Source organism: Manacus candei, unplaced genomic scaffold (assembly GCF_025592945.1).
Source record: "Manacus candei isolate 608988 ecotype Guabito, Panama unplaced genomic scaffold, ASM2559294v1 h1tg000037l, whole genome shotgun sequence".
Classification (NCBI taxonomy): domain Eukaryota; kingdom Metazoa; phylum Chordata; class Aves; order Passeriformes; family Pipridae; genus Manacus; species Manacus candei.
The window spans coordinates 13,604,688-13,622,197 of record NW_026138085.1 but is presented as its reverse complement, the minus strand read 5'-3'; the positions used below and the strand labels follow the sequence as shown (position 1 = coordinate 13,622,197).

Genomic DNA, 17,510 nt, shown 5'->3' with positions numbered 1-17,510 from the left:
CTCTTGTTTCCCAATCTGTAGTTCACTAAGAAGCCCAGCCAGTCTGGAAAACAGTTGGAGAGGCTGATAAACACTGCTTTAGTGAAAAGCAGATAGCCAAGTCCCTAGTTCTCTGTGAGGCCACTGCTGCACTGTTTGAATCCATCACCCTTCCCTTTACATCCACAGCTTGTGCTCACCATCTTTTGCCACTGTAAGAATGGAAGAGTTGCCTCTGTTCTGCTCCCTCGGTGGTCATACCTTCTCGGGGCTGGGTTGGGAGTTCATCAGGCTGGTGCTTTTCTGCTTGTTCCTGTAACTCGGGCCGTCACCGTTTCGGTTCTGCAACACTGTAATTATGGCAGTTGGCAGGACACCTTGGGTTTCTCCCGGTGGGGCTGCCTGGCTGTGAGCGCGGGTGCAGCAGTGCTGCGGTGACTCCTGCAGGTACCGGGGTGTTTTGCCTGCCTGGGCTGTGTGGCCGTGAGTCAGCTCTGGCCCAGGAGCCATCTGGCCGTGCAGCTCCGTGCTGAGCTCATCAGGCTGCTCCCGGGAAAGGTTTCTTCACTCAGGCAGAACATTCACAGCAGTTCAATCCGTGTGCTGCCAGGGGAGTGGTGGGCAAGTGGCCATTTCCATTCCTCCCAACAAGCCTTGCCTGCATTTCCTCACACCCTCCCAGAAGGAGAACGAGCTGCAAAGCTGTAAAAACTTCATATTGGGGTGACTCAGTCTGGTGTTGTGAGAGTGTGCTGTTGGAGCTGTATCGGGGCAGATAACAGTCCGGAGCTCTTGTTATCTTGGCCACCCACATCCATGAAATACAGCCTATTTTAGCCCCTCACCAACTGCAGGCTCAGAAGCACTGACCACAGCAGCTCACTGTTTTATCATCACTGGCATGATGATCCCTGACTTTCCACTCCTTGCAGGCAATGTTGCCTTAGTTAGGGGTCATCCAGCTTTCTCTTGTCAAGCAGTGTAATGTCAAAGCAACGTGGCTGATGCACATGCTCAGGCACTGATCTTTTATTCTCTCACTCCACAAGTGCTCTGTGAGTCCTCCTGAGTGCTGCCCTTTTGCTCTCCCTACCTGACTTTTACCTTTAGTCCCTGAACACAGAGTCTGGTACAGCATCGGTGGGGGCTGGAGCTGGGCATGCTCTTCCCTAAGCTACCACAGCAGGAATGTGAGTTTTCCTTTGGAGGGAGGGCATTCTCAAAGGGGCATGTTAAGGCCTGCTCACCTTATATATACTGTGGCTCTGCCCTTACCCCGGGAAAGGTGAATTCTTGGTGCTCTCCTACAAGTGGTAATTGCTGGGAAGTAGAAAACTGATGAGGATGAGGCAAATTGTATCCTCAAGGTGTGGATTTTCCTCCCAGCCTGCTAACGAAGTGGCAGATAGCTTTTGTTTTGCTTAGATTTTACCCCACTATCAAATGCAGGAATGTTTTTCACTGCACAGGGCTGTGGCCTGTGGTTAATGTGAAGGGCAAACTTGCCTGCAGGCAAGGGGCCTGCTCTCACTGGCCTGTCTGAAACACCCTGTGCTCCATCCACTGCTGTGGCTCCTCTGTGATGGTGTTTGAGCCAAACACAGTGCTCTCAAACCGCAGGTATGACACGGGTCAGCCACAGCCACCCCAGTCCCTCTCAGTCTCTCCAGCGAGGGTTGTGCTCTTGCACTTCCACCCCCCAGTTCCCCCTGAGCAAAGCACTCCTTCCTCTGATCTTGGTCTGCTACATCCCCAGCAGATCTGTGTGTCCGTATGTTTACTTGGATCAACAGGCTTCTGGATCTTACCGCCCATAATGTTCTCCCTAGTTTTGGCATTGATGGATACAGAGCTCGAAACGACTGTACTGTAAACAGGCAACCCCCAAAATGCTGGGACATTGACGGCAAGACCTCTGCAGACTCAGCACATAAAATGGGTCACTACCGAGGGTATTTCACTTGGACAACTCCTCTGTGCCTGCCTTTCTTTTTCCCTTGAAGTCACTTGCATGTGAACAAGTAAAACTAAGACAAGGGGTAACAAAGTGAGGGTGAGGAACGGAGAGGGGAAAGGAAAGTGTCCCACAGTCCCTCTCTGGAGTCTGCATCCTCACAGTTCCAGCCGGCTGCCTCCCCAGAGCTCTGATCCTGGTGCTGCTACAGAAATAAAGGCCCATTGAGAAGCCTGGCTCCAAATTAGCATTTGAATTCCCTTGTAGTCCGTTGTCAGATGGGCAGGAGGTGGGTGCTAGTCTCGGTTGCTCAGCGCTGATACACAAAGGTGGTTTTAAAAGGTCTTTATTTTTCTGAGGAAAAGAAATGCATTGCTCAAACTGCGGATACTTTGTATTTTCTTTTTTTTTCCCCCTCCTCTTTTTCTCTTCCTTTCTCGTCCGTTTCACCCCCTTTCCTGGATCAGGCTGAGCCGCAGATAGACACGTCTGGGTATTGTTAGCCCTGTCTGACCTACTTCTCTCCCTCTCCTTGGCCCCGTGTTATGGATGCTGGTGCTATGGAAACCTGGGTGACATGCCAGTGCCACAAAGCCATGGCCACCAGCTGCACCCTCCATTCCCAGCCTCACGGGAGTTCCCCTCCCAAACACCTCCCTCCCCTAAGAAAGTTAGCAGTGCTGCTTCCCATGGAAATTCCAGGGAAATTCCACCTATCCCACCACGCCGTGCTACGGAGGGACTGGGGAACTCTTCCATGGGCTCGGGTGCTTTTTTCCCCAGTCCCAGGGCACAGTATCTCGGTGCTGGTGGCCACGTGCAAACCCGCTGCTGCTCGCACCAGACCTGTCTGGGCACTTATCCGGCACCGGCCACACGTCACGGGTAGGAAAGTACACGCGGGCGCCCTTGAAGTTTTCAAGATAATAAGCTACAAAGTTCTGCACCAGGATACAAGACTTGCCGGGAGCCCGGATGGAATGCTGTGCCTTCACCGCCCCTCGCGTGGCAAGCAGCCCCACGGGGACGGAGAGTTGTTTACAAGTTCAGCCTCTGCGCTTCTCGTGATAAAAAAAACAGTTCTCGCTGGTTCTGCGGGTTTCCTTTGTTCTCTACCGGCCTCCCATCCGGCTGGTTGCTTCTCCTGGGAGCCTGTGGCACTATCAGGGTGGATTTGCTTCCAAATACCTCACGCCAAACCTTTTGCTCTCCTCTATTGCTGACAATGAACTGGCAGCTGTAAGGGAAGGAAGCAGGAAGGAGCTCGGGAATCCGCACAGCGCTTGCAGGGGCTCTTTATGCGTGTCGTAAGCGTCTCCAGGAGACTCTTGCGAGGCTCCAGGACTCCCCCAATCCAATAACCTTAATGCCAGAGCCTGGCCCAGCACGGATCAAGCTCGAAGCAGGCGGGTCATGCCTCCTGGGTGCCAGCGGCCGTGCCGGCTGCCCGGGGAGCGCTGCCCCGGGCATGCCTCGGGTGCGGCCGGAGGTGCCCCGGCACGGGCGGCGGGCCCGGAGCCGCCGGTGGCCGGTTCTCTTGGACCCCCCGGACCTCCGGGGCACCCCCGGACCCGCCGCCGCAGCCGCGGGGCACCAGCGCCCTCTCCCGGCCCCAGGAGGAAGCGGCGGGGCCGGGGCGGCAGGAGCGGGGACACAAATCCCGGAGGGAGTGGGGACACGAACCCAGGGGGAGAGCTGGGACACGAATCCCGGGGGGAGTGGGGACATAAACTCCACGGGGGAGCGGGGACACAAACACGGGGGGGAGTGGGGACACGAATCCCAGGTGGAGTGGGGACAGGAATCCCGGGGAGAGCGGGGACACAAACACGGGGGGGAGCGGGTCTGGCTGCGCGGGTCTGGCCCCCATCGCGGGGCAGCGGGGGCACCCTCACCCTTGGCGCTGGACATGGGCTGTGCAGCAGTGCTGCTGGCGGTTGGATCACCCTTAAACTGGAGCTCATGGGGTGGCCTTCACACCAGCGGGACGGTGGCCCGGGGTGGCAGGGGCAGCCCCCCAGCACAGCCCCTGCCAGCCCACTGGCCCCTCAGCACCTCTGCAGCAGATGCAGGTGGGCAAACTGGTGCCATAGAGCACCAGCACACCGTGCTGGGCAGCAGACTGTGAACTGGGTAAATGCCAAAACCGTGGCCTGCATGGTTGAACCATGGGCTAGTGCAAAGCCGTTTTCTTTGATGAAGAAGCACAGCAATGACAGCAGCCCTAGTGGAGGGGAGCAGCTTTCCTTCTGCTCAGGGCACCTGAAATGGCCCCTCTGACGCTGGCTTGAAGGGCCAATGATGTGCCTGGCAGGTTTTCTATGGCAGAACTAGCGATGGCAGATACCAAGGCCAGAGCCTGACTGTGACATGACAGGATTTTTAATGGTCTTCTGTGAATCCAAGGGGAGAAGCTGGCTGCAACTCACTGCTGAATCATTAATTTCCCTCCTCTGAGTCATTCTGCAGCCCTGTCACACACAGAGTGGACACAAGTGGGGTTGAGGTGGGTAGTGGCTTCAGGTTGATACAGCAGGCTTAGAAAATTGGTTGTAGGATAAAAGACAGAGGTTGTGTTTGCAGAACCACTGAGCACCCACCTGGACTAACCCCAAACAGCGGGGTTTTGACATGAGTCAGGACCTGCACCAGTAGCTGGGGCTGGTCCTTCTGTATTAACCCTCTGGGAGGTGACTGTACTGGTAAAAAGGCGAAAACTGGGTATCAACTTCAGGAGGTGGACCTGTTAATGTAAAGGCTAAGTGAAATCTCCCTGGGGGCAGGTGGTATGTCTGTCCCTCCCTTGCTAGCCCCAGACTTTGCTAAGGCACAGCCAGGGTTAAACTAAGCTCAACCTTTTTGGAAGTGTGTCACCAAAGATGCCAGAAAAAAAGTTGTTGTTTATCTCACTGTGACAGTCAGGGGTTCCTGTGAGGATGGGGCTGTGCTGCACCAAAAACTTTGTAGAGACAAGTGTTGTACAGTTATTTTTGTCTGGCTTTAAGCCTTCCCCTGCAGTGTTTGCCAGCCTCAGTGCAGTGGCAGGACTCCAAGGTGGGAGAGCTCAAAAGCAAAATAGACTGGGGGTTTTGCTGGGTAAGCCAATTTAAAATGCAGGGAAGGAAATGAAACAATGTGAAGAATTAATCACTTCCTCAAAAAAACCCTGCCTTTTGTTCTTACAGTATAGATATGCCTGCTGCTGGTGAAGGGAGGGGTGACCAGTGGGCTTTACAGTGTGGTTAGACTGGCAGCATGCTCATGCAGTTATTTTTACTCTCTGGGTTTGGTGTGAATTCCCCCTGTGACGACACACAGCACTGCTGGTGTTTCCTGAGCTGTATCACTAACAGGAGGGCACCAAATGCACCAATGGCCAAAAGCATCAGAGTTGTGAATGGTGGACTCCTGTGAAAATCCAGCCCTTCCTGATGCAGGTGGGACTTGAGCACTGTGCAAACCACCCAGTGGAAAACATTTCTTGGTGCTGAGCGGCTCAGCACCCAATCAGTGAGCTCAGCATCTCCAAAAATCAGCTTCTCCCTCCTCAGAGCTCTCCTCTTGTGGCACACAAGGTTGCAGGCTGTGTTGGACTGCACATCAGGGAAACCAAGGCAGCCACCTTGCATTCAAACACTCACGTTGCTGTTCCCTGCTAGCTGCAGACTCACAAAGAGACACCTAGAACAGCAACTTCAGTGACTTTTTAATTGTGCACCTTGTTGCCAAGCAGTGTTGGAAGTCACACACGCAGCAGTGATGAGTTTGTGCAGTCTCATAGGCAATGGCTGATGAGCAGCATGAAGGCACTAACAGACCTTTGCACAACATGTTGGTGGCTGCTCCTATTTACCCCTCACCTCTTTTGTTATGCCGCAGCCCACACTGAATTCCAAACAAATGCCTTTAATAGGTGTGGGCCTTGGCAAACTGGCATGAACCTGTGTTCAGTGCCCTGGCTGCAGGCAGGGCTGTTGGAGAACAGGGAACACATGGCCATTCCCTGGGGAAGCTCACTGTGAAACTCAGTCTGAGAAGAGTTAGCTTTCCTAAAACTCTCCTTGTTTTGGATCGTTGGTGTTTCGCATGATGGAGCTGCCAGATATGGAGCACTTGGCACACAGAAGTGCCACAGGGGAAAAATACCTCCTGAAGAGCTCAGCAGTTCGTGCTGGTGCTGGGCAGCAAGAAGGGAGGTGATAAAAGCTCAGATGAGGGTGGATTTGTTGCTGGGGGCTGTGTGAGTTGCAGCCAGTCTGTAACGGAGTGCAGGAGGGAGCAGAACTCCAAGGTGAGGACGCTGATGAGGGACAGAGGACTGGGTCACGCTGTGAGAAGTTGGAGGACGTTCAGCCCCACGTAGTGAGAGAGCAAGGAATGCAGGATACCCAGGGCTGACGCTCCAACGAGAATCCAGAGAACTCCAGCGGAAAAGTATATCGGGGTGAGCCTGGTGGGAGAGAGGCAGCCTGCTGAGACCGAGTATCCTGCCCGGCAATGGTCCCTTCCTCTGCAGAAGTGGGGTGGGAAGGCAGCCCCTGGCTGTCCCCTGTCCCCTCTGTGGGGTGCCATGCACTGTTCCTGCCTCCAGGGAGCACACCCTGAAAGGGCTCGGTGCAGCTCCAGCCTTGCCCCGTATGTGTGTAGCTGCCCCCAGCCCTGCACCCACGCCCTCATTACGCATCATAGACAAGGCTGAGCCACGCAGGAACCCCAAAACGAAGCATCTGGGAGTCCTGAGTTTCCTGAAAGCACATTATGTTCCCAAATACAACTCCCCAGGGGTTACCAGGCACTCCAGGCTCTAGCAGAGGTGTTTACCTTTCTGAAGATGATGCCCTGTATCCTGTAAAGTAGCAGTAGCGGGAGTAGAGATAGAGCAGACCCAAAGCTGCAGCCAGACCTGTGGTTAAGAGAGATCACAGTCACCAGCTCCAAAAGCTTTTTGGAGCCACTTGGATCTACAGAGATAGCCCAAAGCAAAGGAATAGAGATTCTGTGTCCTCTGGCTTTACCCTCCCTCAGAGACAGAATTACTGCTTAACTTATTGTTCAGAGGGTGAGCGGGACCTGAGGACTGAGCCAGTACTCAGGGGAACAGATCCAGTGACAAACCAGGTAATGGGATATTCTCACCTTGATGGAAGAAGAGTCCAGCCTGCCACAGAAGTGCCAGGAAAATTGGAAAATACTCAGAGGAGTTCACCCTGGCGGGAAAGAGGAAGGTCGTAAACAAGGGAAAGAAGGAAGCTCTTCCTTTTTTGGTTCCCTTAGCAGTTTCCAGATGCTGGAGGCTATTGTTTTTTAGAAGAGATGTTTGCCATAAGAAGCCTCCAGGCTTGCACCTTTCCCCACAGTTCCTGTCCCAGCTTTATTCACAGAAATTAGACAGTGGAAGGAACTGGGTTTCCAGGGCACAAAAAATTAAAGAAAAGGTGCCCAGGTCAGACTGTGCACAGAAAGGCTTTGTGAACCACCCCCACTCCCCCTTCCCAAATGCCACAACCCAAACCCTTCTATCAATGTCCCAAAGCCCCAGGGAAGAGCTGCAGGGAAGGTCTGCCCCTCAAGCAGGTAAGGCCAGAGCAGCTTGGCTTCATGCAGGAGTGGGAGGGAGCACATGGCTGTTTGGGTTGCTCATACACCATGCCCCATCATCCTGAAGACAAAATAGGGCCAAAAGATGCTGGATGAGGCTGACTTTAGGCTGGTGAAGGAGCAGAGAAAGGAATGGCTGAGGGGATCCTGCTCCTGCTGCCCAGTTGCTTGTTTTCCAGCAAAAGTGGAAGCTCCTCCCTCTCTGCCTCCCTCCCCACTGCAGCCCTAGAACAGAAGTCAGGCAGAGATGATGGATAGTGGCACCACAATCCCCACATCCCCATCCCAGACCCAATGAGATCTTTTTGGGAGCTTGTCCTTCCCAGTGAGCAGGATTCAGAGCAGGGCTGAAGCTGCCTGAGGTTTGAACACTACTTGGCTAAAACCAGCCAAAGTCTCAGGCACCAGGAGCTGACTTTAGCAGTCCTTCACTGTACAGCAGATTCCTACGTGATTTCTATCAGCAATGGCTGGTTCAGGACTCAAGAGCCAGTCCAGTCTTGATGTTGGCTCTTCAACCCACTAATTAACCCTGAGGGAGGTGAGTAACTGCTGAATTATAGTCCCGAGAAAGGAATGGCAAAGCAGGGGAAAGGCAGTGAGATCTGGCAAACATCAGGTAGAAGGAGGTTCTTACTGTGCTCGAAAGACCCTCTCAAATTCAGGTGGGCCTGAGGTCTTTGGAGGTGAAATGCCAAACAACCTCCTAGCATAGATCACCTGGAGGAAGAAGTAGGCTGCAGCAAAAGAGAGAAAAGTAGCCGTGGTCAGTCCTGTGGCTGGGCACAGTGGGGTCAGGAGATGGTCAGACATTGGGGAAAAAGATCTGCATGCTCCTCCTGACCCCACAACCCATCATAGCAGAGAAAGTTAGAGTAAAATCCCAGATGCCTTTTAGGTATGGAAAAGGAATGACCCAGTGCAACAGTGAAGTGAAGAGTATGCAATCATGTATCACCAGTGTTATCTGCTTTCTCTCCTGTGTAATTAAGATATCCTCAGTTCCATAGAAACTATTGCACAATTCTGATGCACTTTGTTACTCACAATTTTCTTTTCAATCTTTTAGCTTTTTCCTCTTTCCAAGTTCTGACTGAGGAGGGACAGGACTGATGCCACAGATAAGTCACCCAGGCACAGAATTAAATTGTCATGCAATGTGGACCCATGGCTGGGTGGTTTCTTGTGGCCCATCACAGCCCCTCCTTCCACATTTCCACGCTGCAGAGCTCTTTGTATGCTCATATCTACACACACTTCGGGAACTGCTGTAAACCCAAGAAAGAAATTCTACGTGTCTGTAGATCAACCAAGAAATTCCCAAATGAAGGAGGCAGGCCATTTCAGAGGAAGGGCTTCCCAGGCACTCATTTGGTTGATTACTTTCCAAAACCCAGACAAGATATCAGTTTACTGTCTGAAAAGCAGCAAAGTGCCAGTGCAATAGCAGACACTAAATACGAAAATGAAAGAAAATCGGTGGAGTTGCAGTAGATTGACCTAGCAAGTATTTGAGCATGTGCATCTGATAGTCCCTACCTTGCTCCAGGACTCCCAGGACTGTCACAGCAGCAAGCAGGTGAATCTGATCCAACATACTGACTCTTCCAAACCCTAGAAAATGTGATTTCTTGCTTAGAAGCTCCTCTGGCCAGGTTTAGTCTTTGCTGATGTGGCAGTTGGCTGTGGTAGCTGGCAGCACAGGTTTGCTCTAATTTAACAAACAAAGGGAAGATTTAGTCTGTGGTACTCACACCCAGGAGGAGTCTGACTTGCCCTGTGGAAATGGAAATCAGTGGAGACAGGTCTAAAGGAGTATTTCCGTTCCTGCCTCCCTTTTCCCAGAATGAGTTATGACGAAGTGGAAAAGCAGAGAGCAGAGATAAGGGAACTGGGAGCTGAATGGATGGACAAATTTCAAAAGGCCAGTGATCTGCTCCCCCAGGGGCATCTGCTTTAAAATGCAGGCCAAGGCACATCCCTCTCTTTGATGTTGCACGAGAAACCAACTGGGCTGTTGTGCCTCACCAGAGCACCAGAACAGGCAGTGTTCCAAGGTACATATCCCTGTGTACATATCCCTGCATAGACTCTGGATAGCATGTGTTGGGCACGGAGAACAACTTATGGCCACAGCGCTGAGACAGCGTTGAATAAAACCCCTGAATGAAACCCTCTGCAGGGGTAAGACAGGACATGATAAAGTATAAAAATCCCTAGATCTGTCCTGCACAGTGACACTTTATTTGGGGATGGGTCCTGCAGAATGACTGTCAGACACCCAGAGGGCTTCAGAGCCGGCCTTGTACTGGAAAGACTGGGAGCTGTGCATTTAAGGCTTCTGATCAATCCTCAGCCCAATGAACTCTCCATGTAAGCACCAGAGAGAGTTCTGCGTGGGGAAAAACCTGCGAAATTCATTAGGATATAGCACAAGGAAAATGATGTTTTCACATGTCAGGAGACGCCTACTTAGATAATTCCCTTCTAACAGCACAAAGCTGGAACGGCCCAGAGCTGCAGGGGTAGCCAGCTTTGTTTGCTTCCCCTCTCTCCCTTCATTCGAAGAATTCTCCCATCAGACTAGGGAAAAAGGAAAGCAGGTTAAGGCAAAGTGATCATTGAACACCACTATTACAGAAAATTAAACATTAAAGCAGGTTACAGGAGTTACATTGTATGCCTGATGTCCTTGATAGACTTTCTAAGAAGCACCACGCTGGTTCTGGTTTTCTGCCCCTCTATGTGTTATAAAGGCACCCGAAATGGCTATAACAATGTCCCAACTTAGTGTTGCTCCAAATATCAAACATGACCCACACTGTTTTTCATGTACCAGCTCTAAGATTAATTCTTTCATCTCAGAATTGAATCTTTTTCATTCCAGTGGCTGTTCAGAAATATGAGGAACATTGTTTTCTTCCATCTAGTTGTCAAAGAAATTAAGAACTCCCGTGTGTTAGCTCAAAAAGGGAAAAAGGTCTCAAAGTGCTTCATAATGTTTGATTTCTCTCTGCTCCTGTCTGACCACAGCCCACTAGCAAAAGAAAATATAAAGCAAAACAACTGAACTAAAAAGATCTGAGCTTACACCTCCATCAGATGACAGTGGAGTGTAAGGGAATTTGAGCCAGGAGGAGCTGTACAGGTGACCCAGAACACACCCACCCTCCAGATCATCATTAGACACAAAATACTTCTACTATCATCATCTAGCATAGTCTAAGTATAATGAAGGTCAGCAGAAATATGAATGAATAAACAAGCACAGATGTCTCTCCCCTCCTCCTCCCTCCCTTGTACGCATAATTTTTCAAGCTGGTTTTAATCTCCCGAAGGGCACATTTTTCTTGTCCCTCGTTGTCACCATCAGAACTTGCTTATTTTCCATTCTCACTTGGTGTTTGCAAGAACAGGCAAACCTCCTGCACAGGTACCCTCCTCCCAGGGCCAAATGCCCTTCGAGGGGGGGACTGTCACTGTTGGACAGCCTCAGCACCCTGCAGACAACAGCACATCGCAAAACCTCACCTACCAAGGCTGACCCGGCCAAATTTCCTCCTAAGCAAAGGCAAGTCCTGAAGTCCCAGGGGCACCTTGGGGTGGATTTTCTGAGCAAGAGCTACCGAAACATTGTCTCCCACTTCCCAGCTCTGCACTCTAAGTTACACTGTGTGAATATGGCCCTGCCACAGGGAGGCTGGACTGGCGTGGACCAAAGTCCTCGCACCTCCCACTGAGTTGTCCCTGGAGGCATTTCTCTGTGCCCATGGTTGCTTACGCCACCTCTTCCTGCAGCCAATAATCCTTTCTGCCTCCTCATTAATTACCACGGTAGGGAAACACTGTGAGCTGGACTGCAGCATCAACGGGGATTAGAAAATAACCTTGGGAAGAAAAATGATCAACACAAAAGGCTTAGAGGAGTTTTAAACATCCACAGAGTTTGCAGCACCCCTTACTCTCCAGGAGCAGCAGAGCAAGGAGAAGCCAGCAGTGCTGAGTCCAGCACTGTTACCTGCAGTAACATCCCCTAGAAATGTATTTTAGGAGTGTAAAATGGCCCAAGAGCTTCCTGACAGTGGAAGGGGGAATATTTAGGAGATGGGCAACTTACCCTTCAGCTGCGAAGCATGAAGGCACCTCGTCCTTCCAGTCGTATTGTACAAATATGGAAGTATTTTCTAATCTGGGTCGTACTTATGCTTCCTTTCCCTTCGAATTCTTTTGCAGCCACTGAGTACATCCAAATCTGTGACTGTGGACTTGCTTGCAAGAATAATTACTATCCTTCTAACAGCACATAGAAAAAAAGATGGGAGGGTTCATTCAAAAGAATTTCTTCTCACAGGAAGTGTTTTTCCAGTTTGAGAGAGATAAAGAGAGCTCAGCCCCAAGCAACTCAGTCTGTTCAAGTAACAGCTCCTCAGGGTAGAGTGGTGGGGTTGGGGATGTGCTCTCCTGACCTCCCCACACCCAGGAAGGCTTCTGTAAACTCAGACCGACACGTGTTGAGATCTTCCTAGAATTCTTGGCTTTTACAGCCGTAAAAGGAAGGACAGGCTCAAAACATAGCAAGAAAAAGCCAATTCATTACTTCACCCCTTAGGAAGACACAGCTGATTGCATGTTCCCAGGAAGTGGGGACAGTTGCTGCTCTGCAGTTCCTGCCAGGGCTCCCAGCAAGGTGCAGGCTGGCTCAGATCTCCTGAGAGATTTGAGATGTTTCCAATAAAACTTTGGCATGACAAGAATTACCATGCCTCCCTAAGATGTGCATCTATACAGAGGCTCCTCCTTCCACAAAGTAAAAGAGCAGGTGGTTGGTTTTGTCACCAACATCCTGGCTGGCATTATATGCGACTTATCCCATGGAATACAAACTCAGTGTGTATCAGAGATGTGCCTCAGGCTGTTTATCCAGACTGATTTCAGACAGATATTCCTGACATTTATATATCTGTGGCATATCAAAGAGGTCATATAAATGTTCTCAAATATTTAGTTATAGCAAAATTTCTGAGGGCTAAACCAATCCCTAGGCAGCTTGAATGTTACTACATGGAGCAGGACCACTGCCAAGCACCTTCTTACAGAGCTTCTCATCCCAGTAAAGGTGAAAAGATTCACTTTAAACAGGAAAAACATTAAAAGTAATTTTCCAAAAAGCAAGATGAAAAGCTGAGTCTTTGGAAAACTACATAAATGAGCATATGTACTCATTAAGCTAGGGATAGTTTGGAGAATTTTTTTTTTTTAAAGCTTTCTTCTAATGGAGTTTGGTGAGCTTTCTCTGTGCTTATTAAATCTGACTGGAGGACACATCAGTACAAAAGCAATGCCAAAATTCTCCACTTAACCTGTCATCAAAAGTACTGATACATGCAAATGAATAATACTCCTTCTCTTATGATCAACATCTGTTAAAAATATTAATTAAATCCCTCTCTTGCCCTGCCTTGTGTTATTGTCACAAAACGAAAGTCTTCTTCATATGTTTTGCCAATTTTCCTACTCCCTGTTCAGCAGAATGTCAGAAATAGCAAATAAACAAAACAGAACAATGCAAGAAAGGCAACTGCACTTCTGAGTAGTTCGAAGAACAATAAATCTCTGGAGCGATAAATGCTTATGGCAGGGAGGGGGAGGATTTCCCTTTGCAGAGGGACAAACAAGCCTTTCAAACATCTTTGGCAGCTCTTATGTTAACACACACTTAGTATTATCTTATAATGATGTGGGGGGAAAATTACAAGGCTACAGAGTACATCAAAATATATCAAAGTCTGAAGAGGGGTCATGGAGCACAGCTTCTCTTTTTCTAAATTATAGAGGTGAAGAAATAGAACAATTTAGCTTTTCTATCTTGTTTGTACAGAAAGCCAAATGCTGGCCAGCCCTACCTGGTTATGAGGGAGCACTGGGCAGGGCATTGGAGAGGAGCAGAGTGCAGGCAGCTCTAAGGAAACATTTTCCAAGGAGGAGACTGGAGTTCCTGGTGGGTCTCCTGTGAAGGAGAGACCCTTGGCTTGCAATACACAGAGAAAGAGTCAGGGGAATTCACCTGAAGTGGGGAGGTATTGCTTTGTAAGGTCATATCTGCAGGGATGGGGCAGTCAGGAGGGCAGTGGTCCCTCTGCCTTATGGTGACTTCTCACCCCAGAGTCCTGCCCCACATGGGGTTAAGGGAAAGGAGGTGATTTGGAGGGAGGTCTGCAGTAGGTCCTCATGGACCTGCTCTTCTCTCCTTGCTTAGTGCTGCAGGACTGCACCCAGTGGAACCTGAGTCCTGCTGAGTGTCCTGCCTTGTGTCACCCTGTTCATAACCCTGGGCCATAGCTCAGCTGGACAACCACAGAGGGTGAGACCACAGAGTGTCCAGCCATCAGCGTGGGACGAGGGATGACACCCACGGAGGAGCTCATGCAAGGGCAGAAGGTGCTGCAGGCAGTGCAGCTGGATGTGTTGGGAAACAGACGGATGTTTCTGTAGAGCTCCTCTGACGTCAGAGGTGTCAAAAAGTTTTGAAATGTATCTTTGGAATGAACCAAAGGCAAATGCTGCAGATGAGAGCAGACCATCGTTTGGACTGTTCTTCTTTTAATTCTTCTGCTGTCATGCCCCCAGAAGGTGCCCTGAGTGACGTGCTGGGCAGGGAGCAGAGCCCCAGTACTGGGGATGGTGCTGGCGAGGGGCACACACACTGTGAGGCTGCAAATGCAGTGCAAACAGAGTGAAGAGGCTGCCCAGGTCACGTAAATCACTGAGTCCAGAGGAACACAAACAGGCTCTGTTCCTTCTCCCATCTGCAAAGGAGAAATGAAACAGAGCCAGCCCTCACATCTCCTGCTGGCACAGGACCAGGGAGACAGACCAAGGGTCTCAAGGTCAAGATATGGGTGTGGGAGCAGATGGGTTCCTGCTTACCATCATTTGTTGTAGCATTTGCGTGTCAGAGCCTGGCCAAGGTCAAGCTCATCTGTGAGTACTCGACAGTAGTGGCAGCTGCAGGGAGAGCTGGGCTGGGGACAGTCCTTGGGGAGAGGTGCACAGGAGTGTGACTGCTCTGGCCTCACGTGGAGCCCAGACGCTGTGTGAAGCTGCCCCAGCCATGCTGTCCCCCAGCAAGGGCAGATAATTCCTACCCTAACTCAAGTTAGGGGGCACCATTTAAGGTACCAGAAGTGAAGACTCCTCCTGAGCCTTTCCTTTTCTGTCCCAGCTCTTGGGTTGCAAAGCCGGGCTAAGAGCAGTCCCAGAGGTGCCACTGGGACCAAGCACCCATCCTAGCACCAGTCTTCTTCCAGTACCTTCTGAGCGACTTCAGCTTCCCCAGCTATGAGGATGCTGGCCCACAGAGGCAGGCAGTGAGGAGCCTGCCCAGTGTTTCGTGGGAAGCCAGGACAGACAGACAGACAGGCTGTAGGTTAGAAAATCCTTTCTTAATTCCATTAAGAAAATTCTCAATGCCCAAGTCAGTGCTCAATGCCTCCTGTCTACACAGGCTCCAGCCTTCAGGACATCATTCCCTGTCTCCTACCTCTGCAGGATCGGAGCGGGCTTTTATCGGGGGTCTGGGGTGGCAAAGCAAGTTGAGCACAGCACACAGGAGCCTGATCTTTGGTATTTGAAAGCCCTGATACAGTGCTGGTCATCGCCCTTTTACATTGCAATTTAGTGCTTTCACTCAGCACCTGCAGAGATCCAGAATGGATCCAGTCCAGTGCTACAGGACTTATCAGGGACCAGTGTTTGGTTATTAAGCAAGCAGAAAAATCTCCACCTATAATTTTCAGAGGTACAATATTTAAAATAGATTAACCTGGTCAGTTACTATCTGCAGAACACTTCTTTTTACTCCAGTGAAAATCAGTTCATTTTTTATTATAGAGATACAGACTTTTAATATATACTCACACACACATATATATCTGTGAAGAGCTGTAAAGCAGACCTTGTTCTTTAATCAGCTTAAAAAATTTAGTAAACAATTAGAAACATGTTCCATGTCAAATTTCATCTGGAGATTTTTGAGTTTGCCTCAGATTTACATCTTTATATTCATAAAGAGAGGAGGATCTCTGATTCTTTTTGCTACCTTGTAAAAAAGTACCAGGAAACATCCTCTAACAAAAATCTATCTAGAATTGCAGAAAGCTCACAGCTCATCTCGCTTTTACCTTGGATGAAGGTTGTCCAGCAGAAACAAAAGGAAAGACTCTCATCACTGAATTGATGGACAGATTAAAAATGTACCTGTTCAAAGGACAAAGTCTTAGATTAAAATAATAAAGGAAGCAAATGTTGAGCTTGTGCAAAATAACTCAGCGACTGATTCCAGTTCCATGTAAATGCATTTGCGAAAAGGAGAGTCTAATGGGGGAAACATTTAGAATCAATGAAAGAAATGAACTGGAAATGTAAAATCAAAATAGTGAGCTTGTTTGATACTCACTGGATAGTTTGTTTGACACTAGATAGTTGTAACACACAGTTTCTATATGCAGGCAAGCAAAGGGGCAGCTCAGCCTCTTCATCTTGGACAGTTAGCCCACTGAAAGAATTCAAGCTCTTGCACAGCCCAGTTTCTTGATGGAAAACTAAAGCACAACATTTTTGACTCTGGAATTTGTGTTTGAGAACACCAACGTTCCCTAAGGCACAGCTGATGTTTTTATTAATCTTAATCGGATCTATCTCTTCATTCCTCCTCATTCTTTTGAGTTTTCACTGAGCTTGGTAGCAGCTTGCCTCTATAATCTGATTTATTTCTTTCAGTTATGATACTCATCACATGACTAATTCAAGCCTTGAGTGATAAGATCGAACACTGAGCTATTTGACTTGAAAATGAAAGGAAAGGTTGTCACGTTCCACTTGTGTAACCTTAACCATTCCTTTCCCTCTCATGCCAAGCATTTCTATGACTGACTAGATTACCTTCATTTCCCTATCTGCCCATATATCAAAGGAAGCCTCTCATCCCCCAAATTCTGCTTGCTTTAATAGCCAGAGAGTTCTGAAATAAATCCCCACCTCTGCACTCCCTTGAGTTTCTACATTAGACAGCTTCAGCATCTCCTATCACTACAGAAAATACTACACCATTTACTGCACTTGCACACAGCCACAATGCTGCTCCTCAACCCCTGACTCACCATTTCCCCTGGAAACATTATTAGAATGACCATGTTTAGGGGTTTTTACAATATCCAGCTTTCCAGTCAGCTGAACTGAAAACTGGGGTGAAGCTCAGGACAGTAAAGAACAGCAAGAACACCACACCCTTAGGGCTATGCTGATCATTGGCATTACTCTGAACTGGAAAAAAAACCAGTGGATCCCATATTCTCACTGAAGTCCTCTTTGGTTGACATATCCTTGCCTAGATCTGCTTAAAAAAAGGTTCTTTGATTTCTAAAATAACTCTAAGCATTGTTTCCTTTCACTCCCCCATAATCAGACAGCAGTGGCAGCAAGGCCCACACTTGGTAGGTAAGCCCAGGAAAGGCTCTGCTATTCCCTTGGAATGAATCAGGATGGGCAGAAATGCTTGGTGTTAATACAGTCATCAGGTCCCTTGTCTCCACTTTGTCATGAACAAGTAGCTCCAAAGCAGAGCCCTTGGTCTGATGCCAAGAAGGGCTTCAGGGATCTTGTGGGCACTTGCCGGTGATGTGACAGCCTCGGCTTCCCATCCCAAGGGTTTTCAGATGTCTACAAAGATAACATGGACCTCACAGTCTGTGTCTCAGGTTCACTCTACACTTCAGGGACCTCCTGGGTCAGATACAATATAAACATAGATACTTCCATGAAAGAAACCTCCAGTACATCTCCACAGTGCCCACCTTCTGCCCGTTACCAGATGCTTTCAGGCAAGGGCTCAGACTGACAACAAGTTAATGAAAGGAAATTTTCCTCTGTAACCACTCAAACGAGGGAGGGAATGCACACAGCACTGTAATGTTGTTTTGGT

General features: G+C 49.3%; 1 protein-coding gene across 6 annotated transcripts; it reads right to left on the bottom strand.

Moving 5' to 3' along the window:
• Nucleotides 1-5,617: 5,617 nt before the first annotated feature.
• On the bottom strand, nt 5,618-11,969 carry LOC127473817 (leukotriene C4 synthase-like). Of its 6 annotated transcripts, none has more exons than XM_051793913.1 (6): nt 11,649-11,969; nt 9,071-9,145; nt 8,169-8,268; nt 7,070-7,140; nt 6,755-6,836; nt 5,618-6,383 (listed from the first exon to the last, which is right to left on the bottom strand). In XM_051793913.1, exons 2-6 carry the CDS (start codon nt 9,126-9,128, stop codon nt 6,257-6,259), a joined length of 438 nt encoding a protein of 145 aa, XP_051649873.1. In that variant the 5' UTR covers nt 9,129-9,145; nt 11,649-11,969; the 3' UTR covers nt 5,618-6,256. The 6 variants fall into 6 exon arrangements, with proteins under 6 accessions (XP_051649873.1, XP_051649869.1, XP_051649871.1 ...); XM_051793909.1 differs by having other exon boundaries at nt 9,071-9,242; nt 11,649-11,966; XM_051793911.1 differs by lacking the exon at nt 11,649-11,969 and adding an exon at nt 11,067-11,189.
• Between the last annotated feature and the right edge of the window lie 5,541 nt (nt 11,970-17,510).